Here is a 24,460-nt window from a genome sequence, read left to right as displayed (position 1 = left end):
TTTGTGTTTTGCTCAAGAAAGGAGAGATTGCTCATTGAAAAAGTGGACTCAAACTTTTGCTAAAACTTTTTGAGGACTAGAATCCAACTCAGATTTGGAGTTCCTGCAAGTGTCCTCCATGAAACCTAAACAAATAACCCTTTTTCATGGCAGTTGTTCCTGCTAACTGTCCCCATCCCCATTTTCTGATATTTTGTGGTGGGAGTAGGCTTGCAGGCTTAGGAAAAGGCAGAGAACCCAAATGCTTTATAGCTGTGGTTTAGATAGAGCACAAAGCAAAGCTAAGGGAGTGTGCACTCTTAGCACTGACAAGGAGAAAGGGTTTTACTTGCACCATTTCTGCCAATAAGTTCCGTTCTCTTCCCTGATGCTCTCACGTCCTACTTACATGTGGAATTGCCAGGCTTTCTACCAAAGCATGCAGCATGGGAACACTGAGCACCAGGCACTGCTGTATTTCCTGGGCTGTTGGGGGCTGTCCACCCTCTCAACCCATCTATAGACTCACTGAACAGGCTTTAGGCACATAAAGATGTTCAGGGACCTCACTCCCCAGGTTTTGGTTTCAGATAATTTTCTTAAAGAGAGAAGGAAGCAGGGGACATGGCTCATTTTAGCAACCCCCTCAGATAAGAACATATGTTTGGCTGTGCAGAACTGGAATGCCAGCAGACTATAGAAGGCTTTCTGTTTTTCTCAGAGCAGTTTTTACTAAAGTGAGGTATGCCACAGGTGAATCCTAGGTATGTTTGAAATGTGTAATTGAATGCAAAAGTCTTGCTCAGTGAAGAGTACTGCCCAATCACGCTCTGGAGGAAATTGAATTACTTTTGGCCTGCTTCAAAGTGCATTAAAACACATGCTGTGCCTTCCTGGTACATGTTTTGCTGTCCCCGGTATGAAACACATTGCTGAACATTTGTCAATCAATAGCTGAATGTAGACTGGCCTCCCTAGTTTTCCTCAAGTCTGGAGGATTTTGTGAAGCTTATTGAATATTCTGACTGTGCAAAATTGCAGCATTTCAGGCCACACTCTAAAATTTTAAGGGTTTAGACTAATTACAGGATCTCTGAAAATCTCCAATTAAAATTTGGTGGCGGTAAAAGATGCATTCCATGCCTTCCGCAGTGCTTTCTGAATTCACCAGCAACTATAAGCCACTTCAGTAACTTTATAGGCTGCACAAAACACTGCTGTGTTACAGGCCTGTAATTCTTGTTCAGTAGTGGTTGGATTTTTTTTCTAGCTTTGGTGCTTTATTTTTATTTGTAATATGGTATATAATATTTACATTTCAGAATATTTGACTGAACCACTATGACCGAATTATTTTTCATTAACTGACTTCTCATGGCTGACTTGTCTTTTGTGTTCACCTCTTTTCTTTATATAAGTATTGTTTGTTTTTCCTTCCTTGTGTCCCTTCAATTGTTTCTTCAGTCCCTTTAGCATGATTCGCTCCTGCAATTTCTTTTTTCTAGGAAAAAATCCAAACTCAATTGCCATCTGATACTTTGTTTTGCTGTGACAGACTCTCCCTCCACAACACACAGCAGTGATTTTTCTGGTTTTGACATTGTTTCATTTAAGGATAATGAAATGCATGGACAATGAGGAGTTTATAACTAATTTTTGACTTCCAAATTACATTGAACTAAAAGCCCTTAAGCCATGCATTCTTTAGCCTATATGCTCTTGGGATATCTTTTCTGCGAGTGCCATATTTCATTGCTTTACATTTATTAAAGAGGGAACCTTATCTGTACCAATTTTTTTTTTTTTTTTGTGAAGAGCACTGTAATATCCTATCATAATGGAGAAATTTGGAAATAACAGAAATTAAAATTAATTTGTGCTAATTCTTGTAATCTCTTTTATTTTCTTTGTAAACCTGCCAATTTTTTTTCAGTTCTTCTAGAGCTCTTTTCTATATATTTTTCTTTCTACCGCTCTAGGAAGAACTCTGCTACAATTCCTAGCTTTAAACTGGCTTTGTGTATTCCTAAAATTATCTGATGTTACGCATTATTTTTTTGCATGACAATGCCGAAGGAAAGGTGTCTCTTTTTTTATACGTCTATATTTCTAGTAGTCTACCTATGCTTTTTTTTCTCAATTGTAAAGACTTGGTCATATTCATCATAAACAAACTGGATGGATTTTTGTTCTTTGACCAAGCAGGAATTTTCACATCTTGAGAAATGTATTTATCCACTGCAATTAAATGATCTTTTTTCTCTGGTTTGGGCTTTAGCTATGGCATTCTGATTACAGATAGCCTCATTCAGTACATTTTTTGGTCACACCTATGGATGTCCTTCTTAAATTTTGAGGAATTCACTTGTAGGTGTTACTGTGTTCCTGACACTTGGTAGAAACATTGTCCCCACTCCATATGTTGGATACACAGGTTGTGCTTTTGGTTTTCATCCAAGGACTTGGGAGTCCCGGGCTTATCCACAGTGGAAAAAACATTTAGCATAAACTCTGTCTCATCCTGGTCTTTTCTTCCAAAACTGATGTGTGATTTCCATCTAATTTTCTAGCATGAGTCAGTAAATGTAATATAGGTGTGTGCTGGCATAAGTTTTAGAAGAATTTGTTCATGCCACCTACTTACACAACTTGTGTTTTTCTGTGGTGAGGCTGGTAAACTCCCACTCTTCACACTGGTCTTTTTTCAGACAGTGGCTGTTTGGATTACTACAGAGGTATAGAGTATTTCTAGGGTATTTGTTATTAGTTGCTTTTCTGATTATTTTCTAATTATTACCCCAAGTTCTGTATTCTCTTCAATAACATTTATTCCAATGTAGAATCAAGCACATATTTCAGTGCTTTTATGAACTATGGTAAGCCTCTGTCATTGCCTGACACCGTTTGGTACCACTTGTATCAAATATAACATTCAAAAAAGAAAAAAAAAATTTGAAACCACAGATCCTTTGACAGCAGTCTTTGATGAGGGCACCTTTTAGTTGAAAACCATAAAAATGCCCAGGAAAATAAAGAGCTACTTGCCAGAATCAAAGAAGAAAGATTTTCTGAGTTAGTCTAATTTTAAAAACATAAAAAAATTATGCAGAACTATTTTTCTTTCTTTTCTGCTAATTATGTTTATTAGACAATTGTATTAACTGTGGCATATTTATGTCTGAACGTGTGTTTTCTTCACAGCTTTATTCAACCTTATACCAGTGGGACTTCGAGTTGTCGCCATCCAGGGTGTAAAGACTGGGTTGTATATAGCCCTAAATGGAGAAGGTTTCCTCTACACATCAGTAAGTACCTTGCTGGACTCTGTTTAGGAGGCACAGCTGAAGCTGAAGTCTACACAGGAATGAGATGGGTGTCCACTTTTAAGAAGTTCTGCAATGTCTGTGTATGTTGCACACACCATGCTTGTGCCTAGCATTATTTATAAATGGGACACAGTAGAAATTACTGTGTACTACATATGAAAGTCTGAATGTTAGCAATCCCAAAAAAGCACACCATAGAGCTCTTTTCCTGGCAGGCTTTCATAGTAGATTGCCATATACCACAAAGATTATAATTTTCATTTCAGTTCTTCAAAATTTTTAAGTAAGGACCTAAAATTATTTTCTTAGTCTTGTTGATCAGAATCCAAAAACCACTCTGACCATTATTTTTGTTGATAAGATTTATGAGTACAACTTCCATCTAAAACGTTATTAACAGCCTTATGGTTTGTCACAATAATCTTGTAACTGTATGCTTAGAATTACTGATTTTTTGATATCAAACACAAGGAGGGACTATTACCTCTGTTGAATGATCAAAGTTTAAAAAAAGTCTTTTTGAGTCACAAAGAAGACTGCTGGATAAAGTGACCAGAAAGACTCCAGATTGTTTCTGTTATTTCAAATGATTTGATGCTAATCACTCAGTGTGTTGTGAATATAAAATTCCTCAGTTTTGTTTAAATTTAGGGTCTTAACTTCCTTTGAAGGGTGGACAGCCTTTAATGTGAACAGGCAGTTCTGTCAGGTATTAACAAGGTGGCATAAAGGATTTTTCACTACTGTATTGTTATTGACATCTATGGTAAATTTATTTACATAGTGCTTTTTCCATTTTTTGCGTCACATAGTTCTTAATTCCCATCTGAGTTACAATACACTGCTTTGTTTTCAATGTCCGTTGAAAAGAAATTGGAAAGATTAAGTTTCTGATGCCCTGAGGGAAAGTATTCTGTTTGTTTCAAACACACAATTGTCTTGCAAAAGCTAATTAGGAAGAAAAATGGAACTAATCTTGAATGCCAATGTCAAGACAAAGAGAAAATTCCTCCTCACAAAATGCCTGCTGGAAACTCAAGCAGTACTGTCTACCTTCTTTTTACATCTGTTCAAAATAAAAATTCTATCACAGGAAAACATGCAATATATGCTATCAAAAGGAAGAAAACTTGAAGAAAAAAGCTTAGTGATGTTAGAGAAAACAAATTACTGACTTTCTAGTTCCATCACATTGTGGGGGAAGGTAATTTCTGGATCATGGCATGAAGAGCATTTTTTTTTATGTGTTGGCACACTGAAGAGTACATTCTTGCCCAACACTGTTCCTGAAGTGCATTCTCAGTCCCCCAGAAAGAAATATAAATTTCAGAAGATGTGCTGTTTCCTCATGGTTAATTTTGCAGGGGGACCACACTTGTACAAAGTAGGCACTGTTTTTATGTATTATTCTGGAAATGATTCAAGTTAAATGAAGTTAAGTGAGGCGAGGATTGTTTTTCTAAGGTACTGCTTACTTTTCCTTGTGCAGAGAATGAAAGATGAGTGGCCCATTAAATTACAAATTGACACATTACAAAACACAGTGGAAGACTTTGTTATGTCTATGAAAATATTTTCAACTTAAACTTTTTTCAAGAAGAAAAAAAAATAACATTTGATCAAAAATTTAAAGGTATTGATTTCCAAACATCAGTGCTGTAATACAGGTTTGTTTGTTTCATATAATGTATTGACAACACTGGAAATACATTTTTGTCTCAGCAATTGCCTGCTTTCACCTTAAAGACTAATGCATTTGAATATAAAATTTCTATTACTGTTTTGGTGAACTTTTTGACTCTTTCACATCTGTGTATCTGTTGCACCTGAATGCAGAAGTTCTGTATTACATGTTACATATTTTTCCCTTGGCTATTTAGGAGAGAATGGGAGAAAACAGTTTTCTAAGTTTCATATGCCAACTGCCATCACTGAAAAAGCTGCTGCATAATGGGAATTTTAGTTAAAATGTACCTATATTTATATTTATTAGCAATTGCTTATAAAGTTTTGGAAAAAAGTAATCATGCCTTGTAGACTTAGTAGCATTTTCAGTCTAAGTTGAGACTGAAGTTCTGTATAGCCCTCCTATGCTTGGTGTCCCTTCTTCCCATCACACTCGTATTCACAGGATATGAAAGCTGCATCTTGTGAGAATACCCTACATGTTGCTGCCTCTCTTCAGAGACTCAAAGCCCCAGCTCAATTATTTTTATCATAAGGTTCACATCACATTGACTAATTAAGCAACAGCACTGACAGCAAAGGTATTATGTGTGAAGCTGCTGTGTGTGCTGTGTGAAGAAAATGAAGGTACAGTGACCGACTAGTTTTACAAAAAGATTGTCAGATGAAAATTTACATTGTTTCTTGCCTTTTTTAAAATCCTTTTTTAATGGTTGTTTACATCACTTTGAGAGTCAATAGTTTTTTCCCCTTTATTCTGCTATATTTAAAATTTATTCAACTATTTCTCAGAATAAAAACTAGAAAAATGTGTAGAAATTCACAGAAGAGTGCTATGTCAGTATTTCTTGGAACAGAAACAGGAGGACAACAAATTGTGTAGGAAGATCAGTCTCAAGAGCTTTTCATACCTATTTTGCCTGCTGCAGCACTTGAGATTTGTATTCTGTCCTTTGTGAATTGATTGAGCCAGAGTCTCTAACATACATTATCAAAGTCTTGTCAAATAAAGGAGAAGAAGAATCTTTGGAGTTCGACAGGATTTTGCAAAATTCCTGAGAGAAATTTTCCAATTTTTTTCCAAAATCATAACCTATTTTTTTCCTCTGGACTTAAGTTTCTTATTGTAATACCATAAATAATTATTTTCTGTCATATGAAATATGAGAACAAAAGCCTTTTCATGTTGTGCTCTTGCTTGTTCTTTTAAGGGTTAACTCACTTAAAGGCTATCCATTAAACTCACCTATTTTGAAGCTTTGGATTGCTGTGTCCAACTTTATTTCTCAGTGTGTGTATATTTACATATACACACATTTATATCTGTATATTGAATGTATCTAGCCATAAATAGGATATATTTACCTACTGGTAGCTTTCCAGTTCTATATGTATGTTAGTGAGCAATGAGAATCATTAAAGTGAGTTGACATTAATTTTAGATGGCTTAATGAACTGTGAATAATTTAATATTTATGACTGACTAAATAACTGTGAAAGCTAGTTGGAAAATATGGATTCTTCCACAAAGAGCCATCTCAGTTACTAGCAAGATTTTTGAAGTTGTAGTTATGGACTTCATATGCTAAAGTCAAAAATTATGCCTTATTCCTTTCTTCCTTTTGGAAGGGTGAGCAAGGTGAGGTTTCATTTTCAGATTTTGTCTTGTCAAAATCAAAAGCAATGAAACTGACTCCATGCACTTAAAAAGGGAGCACAGCTGCAGGGATTCTCCATGGGGAACAGGTATTGCCTGCAGCAAGAAGATGGCAGTGCAGTGCTTGGCAGAAGCTTTTGTTGGGTTTGATGTTAATTTTGATCAACTCCCTTTGCAAGTGGTTCATTAGTTCAGCTTCCAGGGGGCTGCAGGTTTTGTTTTGCTTCTAGGATTTCCTGCTATCTTAGCAGGATAAATTCAGAGGTAAAACTTATAAAATGTTAGTCCATTTTATGATTCCTATTTTCCTGTGATGAGGATATGAGAGCCCTCTGGGTTTACATCAATGGATTTTTCTCCAGAATTATTTGATATATCTGGGAGTGTTTGGAAGGGCTACTGGTTCCCTTTATTATCATAGGAGCAGTTTGTCACTGTACTACCTGTCTTTGGTAGGTATCAGAGTAAAAGAAAAGGGAAAATTCGAAATGTAGACAAGGAAAAGTCCTGTCTAGAACATCTTAACCTGCTTCTGTTTTCTTCTTTGTGTTTCCTCTTTCACCATTTCTTCTGCAAATTTTCTGAGACCAGAGATGTGAGCTAAAGCAGAGAGGAAAGAGTACACCTGTGATATTGTCCAGCAGCAGATATCAAAGTCATAGGAATTCAGTGCATGGTTTCTTAGTAAGACTGATGCTTTAAAAGATGACTGAGCCTGCAAGGCCAGGTCTGACCTCCCTGGTCCCCTCTTCCACCACTGCTCACTGTGGCTCCAGAGGTCCTCTTCTGGGCATGGGGTAGTGGGAACCTCACTGGAAGGATGTAGAAAGTACTGGAGAGGTTTTACCAACTTTTTGTAGAGTATTTTAGAATTAGGAATGTTGCACTACTCACTTAACAGAATAATCTTTTGTGAGGTGGGGGTTTGTTTTTTTGATCTGCCGCAGTACACAGTGTTGAAGGTGTTGGAAGGGTGTTGGTTGGGGCAGCGTTTCTGTTGCAGTAAGATATCAGTCTGTGTCACAGCCTTCATGAAAGAGAGAAAACATCAATATCTGTTGCTGAGCAGTGTATTTGTTCTATCGCTCCGGCAACTCTCACCTGAAAAAAAAAGCCTTTGAGGATTTCTCCTGACATTTCAGCGGCTTCCCAATGCCACTATTTCTGCCACTTCTTTAAGCCCATGTAATTGACCTCTCTGAGGAGAACAAAATTCAGCCTCAAGCAAGAACATAGGAGCACCTTCAGTGAAGCCTGGAAAAGAGTGAGAAATGAAGTAGTCTGTATTTCTACTATTCAATTCAAAGTCAAATGAAAAATAAATTTTGTCTAGCTTTTCATAGAGCCTTTGTGCTTCGGAATAGCAAAGCTTATCATGTGCAGTACTTTGAAGGTTCAAATGTGCATAAAACCTTATAATAAACAAAGCAGAAGACAAAACCAAAGAGGAAATATGGTGTTTTTAAATTGTAATTTTTTACAAGAATAATCAAAAATGGGTTCATGCTGACATCAGGATAACGTTGTTACAACAGTAGTTGACCTACGGTTTGGTCATTCTCCACCTTTGGATCATTCTACACCTTGCAAAGTGTTGTAGGAATAGCCGGCAATATATCTGTTTATAGAAAAAGTAACAAATAAAGCTTGCTCTGTGAAAAGATGTAGACTTTTATTTCTAGTGGTCAAAAGTATACTAAATATCAGAAAAGGGTAAAACTCACTGCTCTTGAGGTATCTGTAGTTTTGTAAATGCAAGCACATCAGAGTGGAGTGTCTCATAATATTGTGATCAATAGAGAACATTATTTTCTTTCTTATGTCAGACTTATGCTTTAGGGTCTCAACCTGCTCCCACACATTTATCTTCCAGCACAGACTTTACTAAAAAAAGGGTAGGACCTTATTTCACTTGTCATTATCTGTATCATGGAAGTATTGTGGCTCACTTTGGAAAGAGGAAAATGGGTATTTTTAATTATTTGAAACCACAGCTCCTGGTATTGACTTTTGAAAACTGATTATGTGATATTTTTAAGAGAGTAAAGGCAAGACCTTATACAAAATCCCTTATTTCAAGGGCTTACCACTGAACTGCTTCCTTACATATCTATAACGTTTTTTACATTTCTAGTTATTTTTTATTCAATTTGGGATCAGTTAGAAAGTGACCCATATTTATTTTGTATGGAAAAATGTTTTTTTGAAAGGGATGCAGCATGTTTCAGGGCTGTGTTCCTCTGTAAACTGGGATGCATCTCTCAAAAGGTAAACAAGTTCAGCATGTTCCAGCAGTTGAAATACACTGACAGGGAGGAGGAAAACATCTGCATGATTTATGCTTATTTATATCTGGTTTTGGAGGTAGATAATTTGTCTCTCAGGTTGCCTCCCAAAAATAAATACAGAGAATTGCTAATGAATGTATTTATTCTATGGTAGCATTTAAGCAACAACTGATAACATAGCTCTGCTATATTGTACAAAAGAGTGTCAAATGTCCCTGCTGCAGCATGCAGTACAAAAGGGGTACAAAATACATACTAAGTCCATGACTTTTCTTTACTGGGTTAGGTTTTCAGCACATTTTTGATTGAATGTGCTGAAGCCAATGCTTTCACGCACAAGATAAGGTAAAAAAGGAGGTATGCAGAGGCACCTGAGAGTTTGATAAGGTAGGAGAGAAGTGAGAAGGGAAGAAATGAATGAAAGGAGGCAGACATGAGGAGACTGTGATAAGAAGGGATATAAGAAAGTGGATAAAAAGCACAGTGGAGCAGAACAGTATTGCAGAAAACCTTATAATGATATCGTCATTGTAGAAATGTTTAGGATGATATCACTGTTGTTCAAGTCTCATGCTTATGTTGATTATGACCTGAGTTTTTCATACCCACCAATGGCTACTATTTGAACTACTGTTCATAAACTATTTGTTTAATGAAAAGTGCCACTTTGAATACATAAGGATACAGTATTTTAGTGTGGCTTCTTACTCTATGGCTGTAGTTTCCTCCTGGAATTTAAATATTTTACTGGGGGTAATAACAGAACTTGGCTCAAAACTTGCAGCTCTGTTTCTTGCCACTTAAACCAAATATTTATATCCTGATTGTTTCATTAATGTCTACAGTATCCAGGATCTAGTTGAATTTTTATCAGTAAAAACAGTTTCATATTTGCTTTAATAATTAATTTTCCTTTCTCATGTATATTTCTCCTATCCCTGTGCAAAAATCACTTACTATATGTGTTCTCTCTCCCTGGAATGTATATAAATGCCCCAAGAATAACAGTTGCACTTCCACCTTCGCAAAGTTTGAACGATCACAGGGTCTGCAGCTGCAGCTGGATATTTTTCAATAATTGTATGACAAGGAATAGTAGCTGTAGGTAGGTATGCTAAAATGAGGTAATCTAATCTCATGCTTCAGGAAGTAGGATGACTGCCACAGGGTCCAAGAGGAATGCTTTGCCCAGTGTGCAGCATCACAGAGTGCAGTTGCTCTGGAGGAGGTTTGTCTCTGAGCTGTTGTGCAATGGTCACAGCTGAAGGCTGAGCCAGGCTTGATGGACCAGCAGCTTAATCAAGTCTGTCAAATTTCTGCTTCTGGCAATTCTGTCTCTCATGGTAACATTCCTGTATTTTTGGCCAATGTTTGTTTTGTTGCATAAATGCAACTACACTATTCTGGATGTTTCTTTATTCTCTGCTTTGTTGCTCTTAGGAATTTGGGGTTGTCAATAATCCTAAATTTTGAATTCATCTCACTCTCTATTGTATACCACTCTTGCCTTCTGTTCACTTACTTCCTTTCTAATTGTCACTTCCCAACCAAAAAGGATGACATTTGAAATTTCTAATTTTCTATTCATTACTGTTTAATCTTACTCATTCATTGCATCCAAGCAAGGAGGGAGGCTACCAAGGACTTGGAATCTCTCAAATTTTAGACAATTATCAAAAACATGTTTCCAAAACAAAATCTTACTACTTCTTTCCTTAATGGTTAATGGATATTGAAAATGTTAAAGACAATTTTGGGAGGATTTTATGGTAAGTTGAAATCCATTTCATAAGTGGGGTTCTTACAACAACTTCCTATTGCATTGTCAAGAGGTATAGATAAGAAAAAGCTCAACTTTCTGTGGAGTAGAACACTTAGACACATGTGGTGCTATCACTTCTGTAACTGCATAGTTAATGCATCTTCTGTTGTTCAGAGCTATTTCCAAAATGTATGTGTCTAGATAGAAAGATAGATGAACAGAAAATAACTGAGAGCTTTTAGATATTTAGTCTATTTTCAAAAAAATATTTCTGTTTGTCTGAAGAATTGCTTCAGTCAGATGCTGAAGCAAAAATTTGCTTTCATTATGTGAGAAAAACAATCCACATTAACGTGCAGAAATGAAATAGTGAAATGCGTATTTTTTCATTTTTTAAAAATTTCTCTAAAAATTTTAAATACCTTTAGAAAAATATTCAGGCTATATCTGATAATATCAAGATAAAAGAATGGTATTTATCTAGGTAATTAAAGAAGTATATGCAAGCATCACTATAATTTAAGAGAACTTTCTAAGGTACCCCTCATATTCTATAATGGGATGATGTGGGCACAAGTATCTGTGTATTAAATTATCATCTTATCTTTACAACATAATTCTGTATCATCTGTGTCATCATTCTGTGTGGTCCTTATGATTAGAATTCAAAAGAAGGATGATATATTAAAAATGTTATTGTAGTGTGCAACTCTACAACAGGGTTTTGTATGAAAGATAGAGTTTTGTAAATATCAGATGTTGACAAAAGCCATAGATGCATTTGATGACTGATTTATATACAATATCCATTACATTTTTGTAACAGGTTTCTTATTATTCTGGATTTTTTTAAGAGTCTTCTTTCACATTGCCATCATACACATTTATTTTATTGTTGTGGTGTATTCATTTTTTCATTTGAACAGGTAAATGTGTAGCTAAACCTAGTGATAAATTTATATCCCCTGTAATCTTCCTGTATGCCCTGTGAAAAAAAAACTGGGATATTTCTGTTTGTAAGGCAGCTTTAGCCATGGGCTGGATCCTGTGAGCAAGCTTGGCCATCTGGGTAGGCCCACAGAAATGCTGATTCTGCATGTCCTGACTAATGACCCCTTACCTTGGCCTCCCACATGTTGGCAGAGCTTGTTAATCTGGGACCTGCCCAAGGGTGTTCACAGTCCCCTCTCTTGGGGACAGGGCTGCTCCCACCACCTTTCCCCGTGGGATTTTCTGTGGCCAGGGACAATTTCTTGTGTGCAGCCTTGCAGGACCTATAGACAGTGTGTGGGTGAATATGTCCCCAGAAAAGGCTGGGGTTGCCCCTGAGGCCTTCCTGGGGAACTTAGCTTCAGAAATGAGAACTATGGACCACATTTTGTTTCCCTTTTGGTAAATTTGTGACTATTTGTCGATTACAGTTCATTTACAATGTAAATAAGTTTGCTAAATATTTGTGTCTATAGAAAACTGAGTAGGAAAGAAAGCATCCAGCAACTTGTACATAGCTAGCTAACATCAAGTCTAGATTTCCCTCTTGGTTTGTCAAATTCCTCAATCTTCTCCTTTACCTGCTGGCAGCTTTCCCTAACAGTATTCCTTGATCTATTCCCGTAGATAGTGCATGATCTTATATGCTCAATATACTCATTTAGACAAATATCATAGATCTTCATTCCCGTACAGGGCCAGGAGTTGAATAGGGTGTGACTCTTTCCTGCCTTCTCTTTCCCTCATTTGGGACACCATTCAGTCAGAGGCAGCTTTAGGTGAAAACAGACATCCCGAAGGAAAGTTTGAGGTTCATTCTTGTTGCTTGACCAGGACCTACTTGTGGCACGGCATCAGAATAACTCCTAGCAATCGTGGAACCTTTTCTGTCCACAGCTTAGTGTAATTCAAAATTCCAATTTTAAATTTCTAAAATACTGCCTGAATATTGAAGGGATCTGAAATTTTTAGGAGTACCAAGTGTTGGCCTAGTTCTGATGCTAATTACAGTTGCTGATCTCATAGGTATCAGGGTTGGCATAGCAGAACATTTTCAGAAATCCATCTTGTAAGGTTTAAACTGGTGAGTTTGTTGTGCAGTGCTTATTCAGCATATCCTATTCACTGCCAGCTGAGAAGCTCTTTAGACTGATTCTTGTTGATTTGACAATGATTCTTTTTTTTAGCAGACTGCAAATACAGCCTTGGGGACATATTTGCTCTCCCTGTGGGTGTCTCACAAGGAATCGTAAATCTGAAGAAAAATCAGCAGTAAAACCTGAATTTTACTGCAGCAAAAAACATTGGAGGAGGGGTGAGCATACAAGTCACCCCATTGTGTTTGAATTCAGATATGACTCTTCTCTACATTGTCTTCTCCTGATATATTTGTCACTAAACATTTTGTAATAAAAAGTGACATGATGCCACTACCTGGAAAACCATGAATACCTGGGCTTAAGAGACAGAACAAGGTAGGAAAACCTTGTACTTTGAGTAAATGGGAAAAAAACCTGAAGGCTTAATTCCTTCTTTTTCTTTCTTTTTCCAGTAGCATGTCATGTTATGGAAGGCTTTGGCTTATTAACAGACTGATAAGACTTTTTAGCATTACCAGACATTTACATGGTATTACTTAATATTTAGTGTGATTGTGTCTGCAAAACTGAAAACAATGTTTCAACATGAAGATTAAATTCCAGTACTTTGTTACTCCGCAGATGTACAGAGCTAAAGACCCAAAGTTTTCCACAAAAGAGATGTGATTGCCTAATTCGCCATGGAATTGTTTACTTATTGCAGAATTGCCTAACAGCTGGTGAATTTTAAAAAGATAGAGAAAGGGGTTTATACCACAGGCACAAAACAAAATATAGCCAACATTTCAGAAGCATAATATGTTCTCTTTTTCATGTCCCTCTTGGCCAGCATGTGACTTCCGTGTTGTGACTAATGTCCCCTAAGCAGTTATACCCTTTCACATTGCTGTTCAGTACTAAAAACTTAGCACAGCCCAGGTCATCAGGAAAGAGAATAATATTATGAAAAGATCTTAAAAGCAGCTTTGATGCTGTTAGGAATAGGTAGAAGTATAAGATTTTTTAAAGTCTATTTCCCAAGGAATACTATTTCTCTCCCCAGTGTTATGTATTACTGGATGAACATGGGTTTATTAAAAAAAAATAAAATATAAGGGTTTAATTTTTATAAAATTTTAAATAAAAAGAAGACGTACCTGTGATTAACTACATTCCAAAATTCTTTTTGGTATCTTTTTCTTTACTCTAGGATGGGTTCGGACGTTCCCTGCCAAGGGAAGTGCAAAATGCATGTTGGTGTGATAATGAGAGAATAGTCAAGTCAGACTAAGAGTAAAGTATAATTAATACAGAACCAACTGGAAGTGCAATCTCTTTAGAGTTACTTTTGTTTTTACAATGGAATAGAATAACTTTTAGATTTGGTAGAAATTTTTCCATTTGCTCCTGTGGGGTCTGAAGCTATTGGTCTATGCTGCAGTAGGTACTGGAAGGATTTGTATAAGTAAGCATCATTCTCTTTGAGCTTCTTGAATGGAATATATCAGGGAGAATTCCTTCATTTTATTCAGTATGATATCTGACAAATGCTGATATCTATGATACACTAACAAATGCTGTTAGTAGAACTGCATTTTTAATTTCAACCTGCTTTCAACCTTGTACTTTCCTCTTCTCCTCCCCCATCTCTTTTTTCTCTGGAGAACTTCTCTTAAGGGTTAGGGTACCATAGGAAGATGCAGCATTTAATATTCTGTTTCAACATTTAGTTGTTCTTGAGGAGGACTGAGTTGACTATTTTCTTCTTGACATTTGAAGATCAGGAGTATGCCCTTGTCTCTCCATTTTCAAGTATCTATTGGCACCAGCAGGAAAGGAGATGAAGGAATCAGCCTTTCAGGCATTGAAAGTGACAACTTCAGGAAGCATCAGCTGAGGCGATTTTATCACCCATTTAGCATTCATCTGACTATTGAAGGTGGCTGAAGAATAGCATTTGAAAACAGAATAGAAGATAAAATTGGTATTTCCCTTAATACTTACAGAACATTCACTGTCATCTTTGACAAGTATCAGTGTTCTGCCTGGTTCTCAGAACTGTGAAAGTCACTTTTCTTCGATTGACACAATTAGAGTAGAAGATAGGTCAACTGATTTTTTTTTATTTTCAGGGATTATCATGCGGAGGTGGCTGCTCTGTGGATGGAATATGAGGAATAGTGAGGTAGTATCTAAAGTACTTTGTCCAACTCACAGCTTTGAATGTGCAAGTATGACATTGAGAAAGGAGCAGACAGGGGAAAGGATTAGGATTAGGTGATCCACAGGTGGATTATATTAGGTTCACTTCAAACTCTGCCAATCATGTGAAAACAGTCTCACTATATGAAAACAGTCTCACTAGTGAATATTGTCAGGAACTAGCCATGGTATACATAGCCTCACCTGAAATTGTTGGAATTACCCTAATAGGAAGTGCAGGGACATGGGCCATGTTAGAGACAGACAAGATGCAGCATTCCCACTAAATGACATTTTATTCTAGCAGATCAAAGATTTTATTAGTTATGATGAGGCATGCTCAGTTTTATTTGTTTGTAGATACATCAAACTCAGGAATATAGCATGGAGTTCCTCAATCCTGGTCCTAAAAATTGCACTATAACCTTGTTATCCTCATGACTTTCACAGACTCGTTTTTGTGTGAGCCTGTAGTGGTAGAAACTTCATTAAAAGATTTGAACAATAAAACACTACTCATGGAAATATAAAGAAAATGCTGATTAGTTGTTTAACTGAAAAGTAAAAAAATAACTCCACAAGTTAGCTGTTAACATAGAGATTGCTGATGTAAAGGAATTGTAACACTCTAGGCGTTCAAGGTATTAAATAAAAATTAAAACTACTTTGAAAGAGATGCTCTAAATTCATCGAGGACATTATTTTTTAATAAAGTAAATAATCCAAAAATGCAGAAAACAGAAACAAGTACTCAACCAAATTTTCAAGATTTTTAGGAATGGAGATAATGCTGAAATCTTCCCATAATTTTTTGTAAAAGTTCTAGATAATAAAAAAAAAAGAACTTCATAAATACAAGTTCATTTAAAAAGGCTCTTATTTTTTATATGCATGAAGGGTTGTGTTAGTACTAAGTCATATTTTTTTTGAAAGAGATGGACTTCAGAGGTTCTGTAAATAGGTTTGTTCATATGTATTTTTTTTTTTTCTAAGAAGACGAAACAACTTCCTTTTCTTCACTTTCTTCACTTTGTCAAAACAAGAAATGCTGGAAAATGCCTGCATCTATTTTCTTTCTTTTTTTGTCAAGTCCTATTTGTTAAAGCAGTGCTATACTGTTTTTCCTTTGTCTCTGAATGGAAGAAGGAATTTTATCTGGCACTTTATGGCCTGATGCTTTTTCTAAGGGTTTCTGGCACAGTTCCTGTCACTGGTAAACAGCAGGGTGTTCTCTCTATGCTTAAGATTGTTGGTAGTATCTTTCTGTTAAAGTCAATTTGGTACCACTCTGTGATTGGAGAGACCTGGAAAGCCAGTTCTTCTGGAGAAGTCTTTAGTAAGGTAGCATACTGTTTTTTATTCCAAAATAAATATCTACTTTCATCTGTAAAAAGACAATCAAGTAAATAGATTCATTTCTTTATTCTATTGTATGTATTGTATGTATTTATTCTATTGTATTGTATTCTATTTATATATTCCATTGTATGACCTGGTAAAACAAAAAAAAAGCAAATATTTTAATTAACACCTTTTTTTTGTCACATTCCATTCTAAACATCAGTTTTGAATATGATAGGAAGGCAGGCTTTTTTAGGACAGATTATTAAAATTATAATCCTATATTGCGTTTATAAAGGAGTATGCTGAGGATTTCTCACACACTTCTGCAGTTTCCATGCTTTTGGCTAGCCTCAGTGAGGAGGGAGCTCTGTTGCTTCCGTGAGTGAAACCAGAGCCTTAACAGTGCCAACAAATGCCCATAATGTCATAGTGACAGTAACTTCTTTTATTTCTGTTTCCGTCTGGTGATCCCAAAAAATTGGACATGCAGAAATGAATGTAGCTTTGTTACATTCTTGTGTGCTGTACAAGAATGCCAGTAAGTTGTCTTGTCTTCCTTTTAAAAAATAATAAAATTTCCAAAGCTGTTTAATTGAGAACATTGACCATGGTAACAGAAATATATATTAAGTGTCAATTATGAAGCAGAGATTTGAGATATGTGAATATGTAACAGCAGAAGCTAGTCTGCACACAGCTTCTAGATCTTTCTCTAGAGTGTTTCTGTCCAGGCTCTGACGGAGTTAGGAAGCAGGTGTCTGAATTTCCCATTGCTTTCTTGATTTTGAAAGTCATAATAAATTCAAAATAGAACCATAGCATGTGGTTTGAATGTAGTCCCAAAGCCTTCTATCTACTGGGAAATATCTACAGAAATATTGACAGATTCAAATGACTTGGGGTAACTCCATAGTCGAATGAATTCAACAAAACTGTGAAATTATTTCTGCTGCAAGCCTGATGTAGTCTGCAGTGTGGAATACTCTGATTTCTGCCACTAAACCATGGAAAAATTGCATTGTTCATACACATGCTGTCTCCAGAAATGTGTCTTCAGTAGATTCAGTAAAAGTCCTATCTTTTTATCATTTTAACAAAATGGTGAACAGTGGCAGAACAGTGAGAAAACATTTTTTCATACAGTTTGTTTGATGGGGGCTAAAACATCATGTTCAAAGCAGTTGTCTAAAAGTGAGCTTTTTGTCTTCTCTTTTTTATTTCCTAGTTCTGATAGCTATTTCTTCCCTCAAGCCTGCTTTGTTAGCTAACTGGATTACCTGAACCCAAAGACTAAGTTGTAATTTCTTCCAGAGGACTTTTATATTGAGCCACCTTATCACTATGCAGATAAAACTTAACTTCCACAACCTGATCTGGCTCATTTGGTCTTGACCATGGATATCTCCTGGCTGTGCTGTAGGTGAAGACAAATCAGGGCCATGTACAGCTTTTGGTATTTTCTACTGAATCTTGGAAAAGTTTCCCTAAATAGGACTCTCTTTGAGTTTGCTAGGTGCAACTTCTTCAGTGGAGAGTAGTAAAAAAAGCAATATTGAACAGATCAAACATAACTCATCATTTCAGATGTCAGATTTAGCATACACATTGCATTATACATAATGATTTCAAAATCACATCATTTAAAAATATAAAATCCATATTTCATGGGTAGCAATTAAGTGAAATGAAATGAGATGAAAAGCATTCTGGGCCACATTCTGTTAAAGCTTCTTTGGACTTGGCACTTACTCCTTGATAGCATCAAAGGTAATTTGAAACGTAAATAATGCTTAGAAAAATAGCTATGCTTTTATTCAGACCTCTGTACTTAATTCAGTGACATAACTTGCAAAGTTTTTATATTTGAGAGGTGTTACATCAATAAGATTGAACAGGCTTCTTTCTTTTTGATGAGATGTACTTAGTAGTTTCTCTTTCATCTTAAAAGTAATGTAATAATGAAATATTTAAGGTGGCAACTTAAAGGATGCTTTCATTTCATCATCTTTATATTAAAATGGCTTTATAACTAATCTGTCCAATAAAGCTAATAAAACAAAAAATATTATCTTAGAATCAAACTACCATTTTTTCTAAGATACTGAAAAAAATAAGTAACATCTATAGCTAGGTGTTAGTGTGGCATTGCAAGGGACCTGTCCTCTCTTGTCAGAACTTCTGGCCCTGGGGAGCTTATTATATCTCCTTGAATGCTTTACTTAAGTGTAGTCCACCATGTACACAGTGTATTATATGCATTTCACTTTGGGCTTCCAGAAAGCATCTCAACGTTACTTATTTGAATTCTCTTTTAATCATTTCCCCTTTCTGTATTTTCAAATGCTGTATGTCAGGGGATATGAAACTATTTTATGTCACTCCTTTTACTTCAAAGAACAGCTTCAGAGGTTTAACTAATTTTATGTTGAAAAATAGTGTCTTCTAGTAGTCTAGAAGACACTAAAACGTCCTAAAATGGCCTGGTCATTTAGTCAAAGTACTATTAAGATATTCAAATCCAACTTATGCTTTTTGCCATAAAAAACAGGAGCATTGAGGAGCAAAGGGGAGTGTAGGACTCCTATAGGGGTGGTTTCTTTATTTTTTTTTCTTTTGGTCCCTAACTTGCTTAAAAATTTCTAAAAAGGTAATGAAATCAGAAATACCCATTAAGTTTTTTGGGGATTTTTTTGTTTGTTTTTTTTTAAGTCAATATTAGAGCCTAATTAACAGCCCTTTATTGTGAAGAAAATCCAGTCTGCAGTACTCCTGCACTTAAAATACTCAACGCAATGGAGTATTAGGCTCGAGCAATATTCCTGAGGGGGTTAAAGTCAGTGAGTATTGTGCAAAACCCAGCTATGAAAGATTTTTCAAGAAAAGTGTATGCGTAACATAGCATCCAATTTTCTACTTTTGTTCCTTAGGACTACTGCTTCCTTTCTGAAGGGAAATGGAGTACACATGAGCGGTGGCTAAACTTTGAAACCATAAGAATGGCAGAGCCAAAGATAAATGCAGTCTTCTGTAAAAGAATTTTTATAAACAAATAAATATAAATATATATATATATATATATATATATATATATATATATACACATGGAATTGGAAAACTTAACCAAAAGAACTTTTCAGTATGTATAATCATTTTCGTTGCTGTTCAAAGAAACACCATTGTAACAGTGGTCAGGGAAAAGAAAAATACCTTTCTGAGAGAATGCCTTCAGGATATACTGTACCACCTAGAAAGTTGTATGATGCTGGCTGGCTACCTTAGTAAAAAACCTTAATAAAAAAAATACCTTAACCAAAAAAATACTTTAATGCAAGTTTTCAGGTTGACTTGGAAATGTAAGATGGTAATGAGAATTTATTTTTCTAACACCCAGCTCAGAGCGGCTCTTCAAGACAATTACCAGGAGAAGGTGAGAAGCAGACTAGTGCATCTGAAAGCTCATATATGTATACAAAATAGAAATTGCTGCAGAGATTGCTTTGAAATGGGAACTACCTATGAATAAAAAGATCATAGAAACAAATGTTACTGGAGGTAAATGATGTGAAAATGTGTGACTAAATATATACCTTATTTTTCCTGTTGAAATTGGAAAGGTAATTTGTGAATTTTACCTGCAGAATACAGGTTTGTTATGTAAACTTAAATGCTATCTATAGCATCAGTAGAAGTCATATTAGTCTGTAATATAGCTTTTCCTTTGTTTTCCCCTTTCTCTTTACATACTTTTGAAAAATATTTTCCATGGTATTGCTTTCTTAGGTGTGCTTTCAGCTTAACCTTTTTTAATGCAGAAATTAATCAATTTTAAAAAAGTTTTTCTAATGTAAATCCCTAGAAAATGTTTCATCATGTGTTCATGGTATTTGAAGGTCTGCTTTAGAGCACTAAAAAAACATTAGTAGAATATTTTAAAAATTTTTTTTGCTATAAGGTTTGGGTTAATTTCCTTTAATACTTCCATTTTCATGGTAATAAGTTAAAAATTGTTACAAATTGTAGAACAAATGGCAACAAGGATATGAAGTGGCCTTTGGACTCTAAGGCACATGGTGTGGCTCTTCGGGGCAGTCCTGTGAGATGCCCACAGTTAGATCCCAGCAATGCCTGTGGGTCTCCTCCAAATTAGGATTTTCTATGATTCTCTGATTCTGTGTGGGCCAGTGGTGAACTCCTCTATCAGAGAGGGAGCTTAACTCATGCTCCAAAAATCAGAACATGCTCCCGTTGTGCTTCTTTTGGCCTCCTGGTTCATAAGGCTAATGTCCCCTCCTCCCCTGACCTTCTTCTCCTTCCCTCTCTATCCCCAATTTTATCATCCAAGAATATTTTCATTACAACCCAATATATTGGTAATATTTGTACACTCTATCTTAAAAGCAGTCATTTGCTATGTGAAAGGGAAACTGTTGAATTTAGTCAATAAACAAAACCTAGTGCTCTGGATATCTGCAGAGAGGTGGTTACAGCACTAGTATCAATCCCCAAATTTCTTATTCCAGTCCTTACAAAATACATCTTAGAGCTTTATTTTCATTCATCACATACTGAAAGTAGAATGTAGGAAGGGAAGTAGGAATTATTCAAAATAGAAGTTAAATCCAGTAAGCAACATGGAGCATAGAAAATCCTTCTAATAATATTTTGTCCAATTCCTGTCTTTTTTTATTTGCTTTTTTTAGTGGTTCCTGTTTTGCTAGTTTCTTGTCCAAAGCTTGAGTCATAGTTGATGTTCATTTTCATTTGAGTGTGCAAAGCTAAAAATGAGCACAGAAAAGTCTTTACTTTCAAATCTCCTAAGTAGTTTTAAGTAGTCTTCAGTGCTGTCCTTTTTTCCATGGAGGTCTAGTCCTTCATTTTTATCCTTGAGAGAACAAAATGAAATGAAACTATCTAGTACAAATTACTTCTCAGAAAACAATGCGAGCAATGGCCTTCATTTGATGTCCAGCAGAGCTCAAAGAAAAAGTAATGTGTGGCTGCTGAAATCTCATGGATCAGCAGCACAGGTTTGTAGCTACAACATAGGTAGCTCATAACCTCCTTCAGCAGCTCCAATGGCCCAAACATAAATATATTCATTTCAGATAAAACTCCCACTAAATTCAACTGGAACAAAGCCCAGATAAGAGTGAATACTTTTGAAAGTTCCACTTCCTATCTCATTAAACAGAATGATGAAACATTTGCCTATTTTCTGGTGTAAAGAGGTTATCACAGAAAATGAGGTATCACATAAAAGGGCTCAAAAGTAGTTGAACTTCTAACACTTTGAAAAAAAGTGCATTTATTGCTGTGGTTTACAGCTCAGTTTTTCTGGCATTAGTTTGATTGTGGGGTCTGAGAAGCTTTAATATATTTTTGAGAGGCTGTGTTTTTATGAAGTGAGAGACAATAATAACAACACTTGATTAGTTCAGCAAGCTCTTTAAGAGTAAATTTATATTTTTGTTTAACCTTCTGTGTTTAGGGATAGTTTATATTTTCTTCAAGACTTCCAGTAGCTTTGCTCTATGTTGTGCTGAGTGCATTTTAGTTTGAGTTGTTTTTTATTGTAAGGAGCAAACAACATTCAGAAAGGGAATGGCATGATGGCCAGATGGCAGTTCAGAAATGGCATAATAATCCTACCACTAGTAAAATACTTCACACTACTGAAAGGGAAAAAAGTTAGAAAACCAGAGGAAAATAATTTTAATAACCTGTGTTAAGATTAGAAAAATATTTCACTGAAGTAATGGGTGAAGTTTTAAATGCCGCATACTCTCATTTTTTCACATCTTCAAAAAAACCTTCAAAACATTAATTGTCAGTAAGGGAAATTTTGTCACAAGTAGGTAAACTATGTTCCAGGAGATTCCACTAGCATGCTGTATAAGAGTAATAACTGAAGTATATATTCCTTGAGGAACTCTTTTTGTGAAACCTCATGTGACTTTTTATTGCATTCTAAAATGTGTCTTCCCAAGAAGCTTCAGTTTAAGCTTCCTTTGTGCACCACTTCTTCATTCCCCTCTGACTTATTTTCTAGCAAAAACTAGAAATAGTTTTAATGCCTATGAATTTTCTTGAGGGCAATTTAATATGACATGGCTGTGCAGTAGGGCACAACCTTTGAGCTTGCTGTGAAGGTAAAATATACTTTAGAAATATTACAGAGATTAGGAAGCAATCGGATGGTTATGACTTCAAGAGTTAAGAAACCTCCACAACACCAAAAATAAAAGCATGAGTATTTGAACTTTTTTTTTTTTTTTTACATTGACCAAAACGTTTCAGCACAAAATAGTATTGTGCAAAGGAGATGCTTTAATTTTGCATGCATGCAATAAAAGATAAATAGCCAAAGTTCTTGTTCAGTCAAACGTTTTGGAGCCACATAAACCTACTGCACTAATTTTCTTCCATTACCACAAGTAGGTTAGAAAATATTTGAGGTAATCCAATCCTATGAGTTTTCTTGATGTTTTTAGCTTGCTTTAGTAGTGTGCAAGTATAAAAGCTTCAAGAAGTGAAATTATGTAGGCACTGGCATGGAATACAACTATTACCATTGGAAGACAAGTCTGCATCCTCTGACTAAAAGACACTGGCAACGAAGACACTCATCTGTGACCTTACTTCCTTCAAAATAAAATAATAATATTCAGTAGTTTTCATGGACCAGGTTCAAAAATTTATGAAAGAATATTTAAATGAATGTGATGACTTTCTTCAACTTAATTGTAGAGCATAAGTTTACCTTGATTTTGTTTGCTGTAGGGAAAGTTCTAGACCCCAGTATTTTTGGGGTGTAAAATAATTACTGAGCCAACTGTTTTCTATACAGACAGAGATTAGGAGATATGTTACTGAAGATAACTACACTGAATTAGTGCCTAATTTTTCAGAGGCTATTGTCCAGATAATTAAACTCTGAATTATACCCTAATTTGAATGTCTATCCTAGGGCAGGTAGTTCTTTCTACACCGTGAGTCTTTTGTTGAGTGATAAATCTGGTGTCACTCTGGAATAAAAATTAATTATATGCTAAATTATGGTTCTTGTTACACAAAATATCTTAGTGTAATGGTGGTAATGCTTTCTTGATAGCCTTGTGAAGCCAGTTCATATGGACTGCATGTTCATTATGTTTAGTGAAAAATTATAGGTTAATTAAGCCACAAACTACAGTAATAGCTAATTGTTTTGAAGGTTTTGGTGTGGGTTTTTTGGCAGAGCACTATATTGTAATTGTAGTCGCCATGAAAGAAATTATGTAGAGGTTGTAGCTCTCTGTGTAGCTCAGCATGCTAAATTCCCAAAACTCTTCCTCCATTGTGTATAGCAAACTTATTTAAACATATAATTGATAATATGGAAAATCCACAATTTAAAGTCCAGAACTAAATTATAATAGCCATGTGTCCTTTATCCAGAACTAATCATCCAGTATGTGCAAGTCAAAAAGATAAAGCCCAATATCTTCTAAGACTTCAGTGAAGAAATGAATTCATGTTAAAACATTGTTCTTCATCACTGAAAGAGATCTGCCTCCACCCTACCCCACCCCCTTGTACTACATGCAAATTCTGGTTTTATTGCTCTTATAAGAAAGGAGAGTATGCAATGGGCACAAGCATTTTATTTTATATAGGCCACCAGCACACTAGGAACATACCTGAATATGATTTATGAGTTTGGGCCTTTTTTTTCCTTTTTAAAAGAAAGTAGTCATAGTGATTTTCTACATATCATAGGTTTTCTGTTTTGTTGTTTCTTTAGGTTTGGTTACTCATCCCATCATTGTTTGGGTCTGGTGGCTTTTTTGCTCTTTCTACATTAATACAATTTTGTTTGCTGTCCTGTGTTACAGGGCTAGATGGACTTTGTTCTGACATGACCCTTCTCTGTGGCGCCTGTTTCAATGGGACTGCAGCCAGGTCTATACTGCTGCAATTCTGCTGTCTGCTGTGTGCTTGCTAACTACACAGCGTGAAGAAGGCAGAGTAAAGGCAGTTTTTAAAGATTTTTCAAGGCCACATCCACGTCTGCTGTACCTCTGTGAAGTTTTTCTTTTTTTGTGTTCCCCCAGATTGTAATCTCAGCAACAGCAGTATTCTGTATCTTTGGTAACAGCCAACAGCTG

At 35.7% G+C, this 24,460-nt stretch overlaps 1 protein-coding gene across 2 annotated transcripts in view; it reads left to right on the top strand.

The window, feature by feature from the left end:
• FGF14 (fibroblast growth factor 14) overlaps positions 1-24,460 on the top strand; it is a 381,670-nt gene that overhangs the window by 293,174 nt on the left and 64,036 nt on the right. For both annotated transcript variants that reach the window (XM_058825424.1, XM_058825425.1), the window contains exon 3: positions 3,181-3,284. In XM_058825424.1, coding sequence (XP_058681407.1) covers positions 3,181-3,284 — 104 coding nt within the window. The remainder of the gene's footprint in view (positions 1-3,180; positions 3,285-24,460) is intronic.

Source organism: Ammospiza caudacuta, chromosome 2, assembly GCF_027887145.1.
Source record: "Ammospiza caudacuta isolate bAmmCau1 chromosome 2, bAmmCau1.pri, whole genome shotgun sequence".
Taxonomy (NCBI): Eukaryota; Metazoa; Chordata; class Aves; order Passeriformes; family Passerellidae; genus Ammospiza; species Ammospiza caudacuta.
Note: the sequence above shows the minus strand (reverse complement) of the source record. Positions and strands in the feature narration are given on the sequence as shown.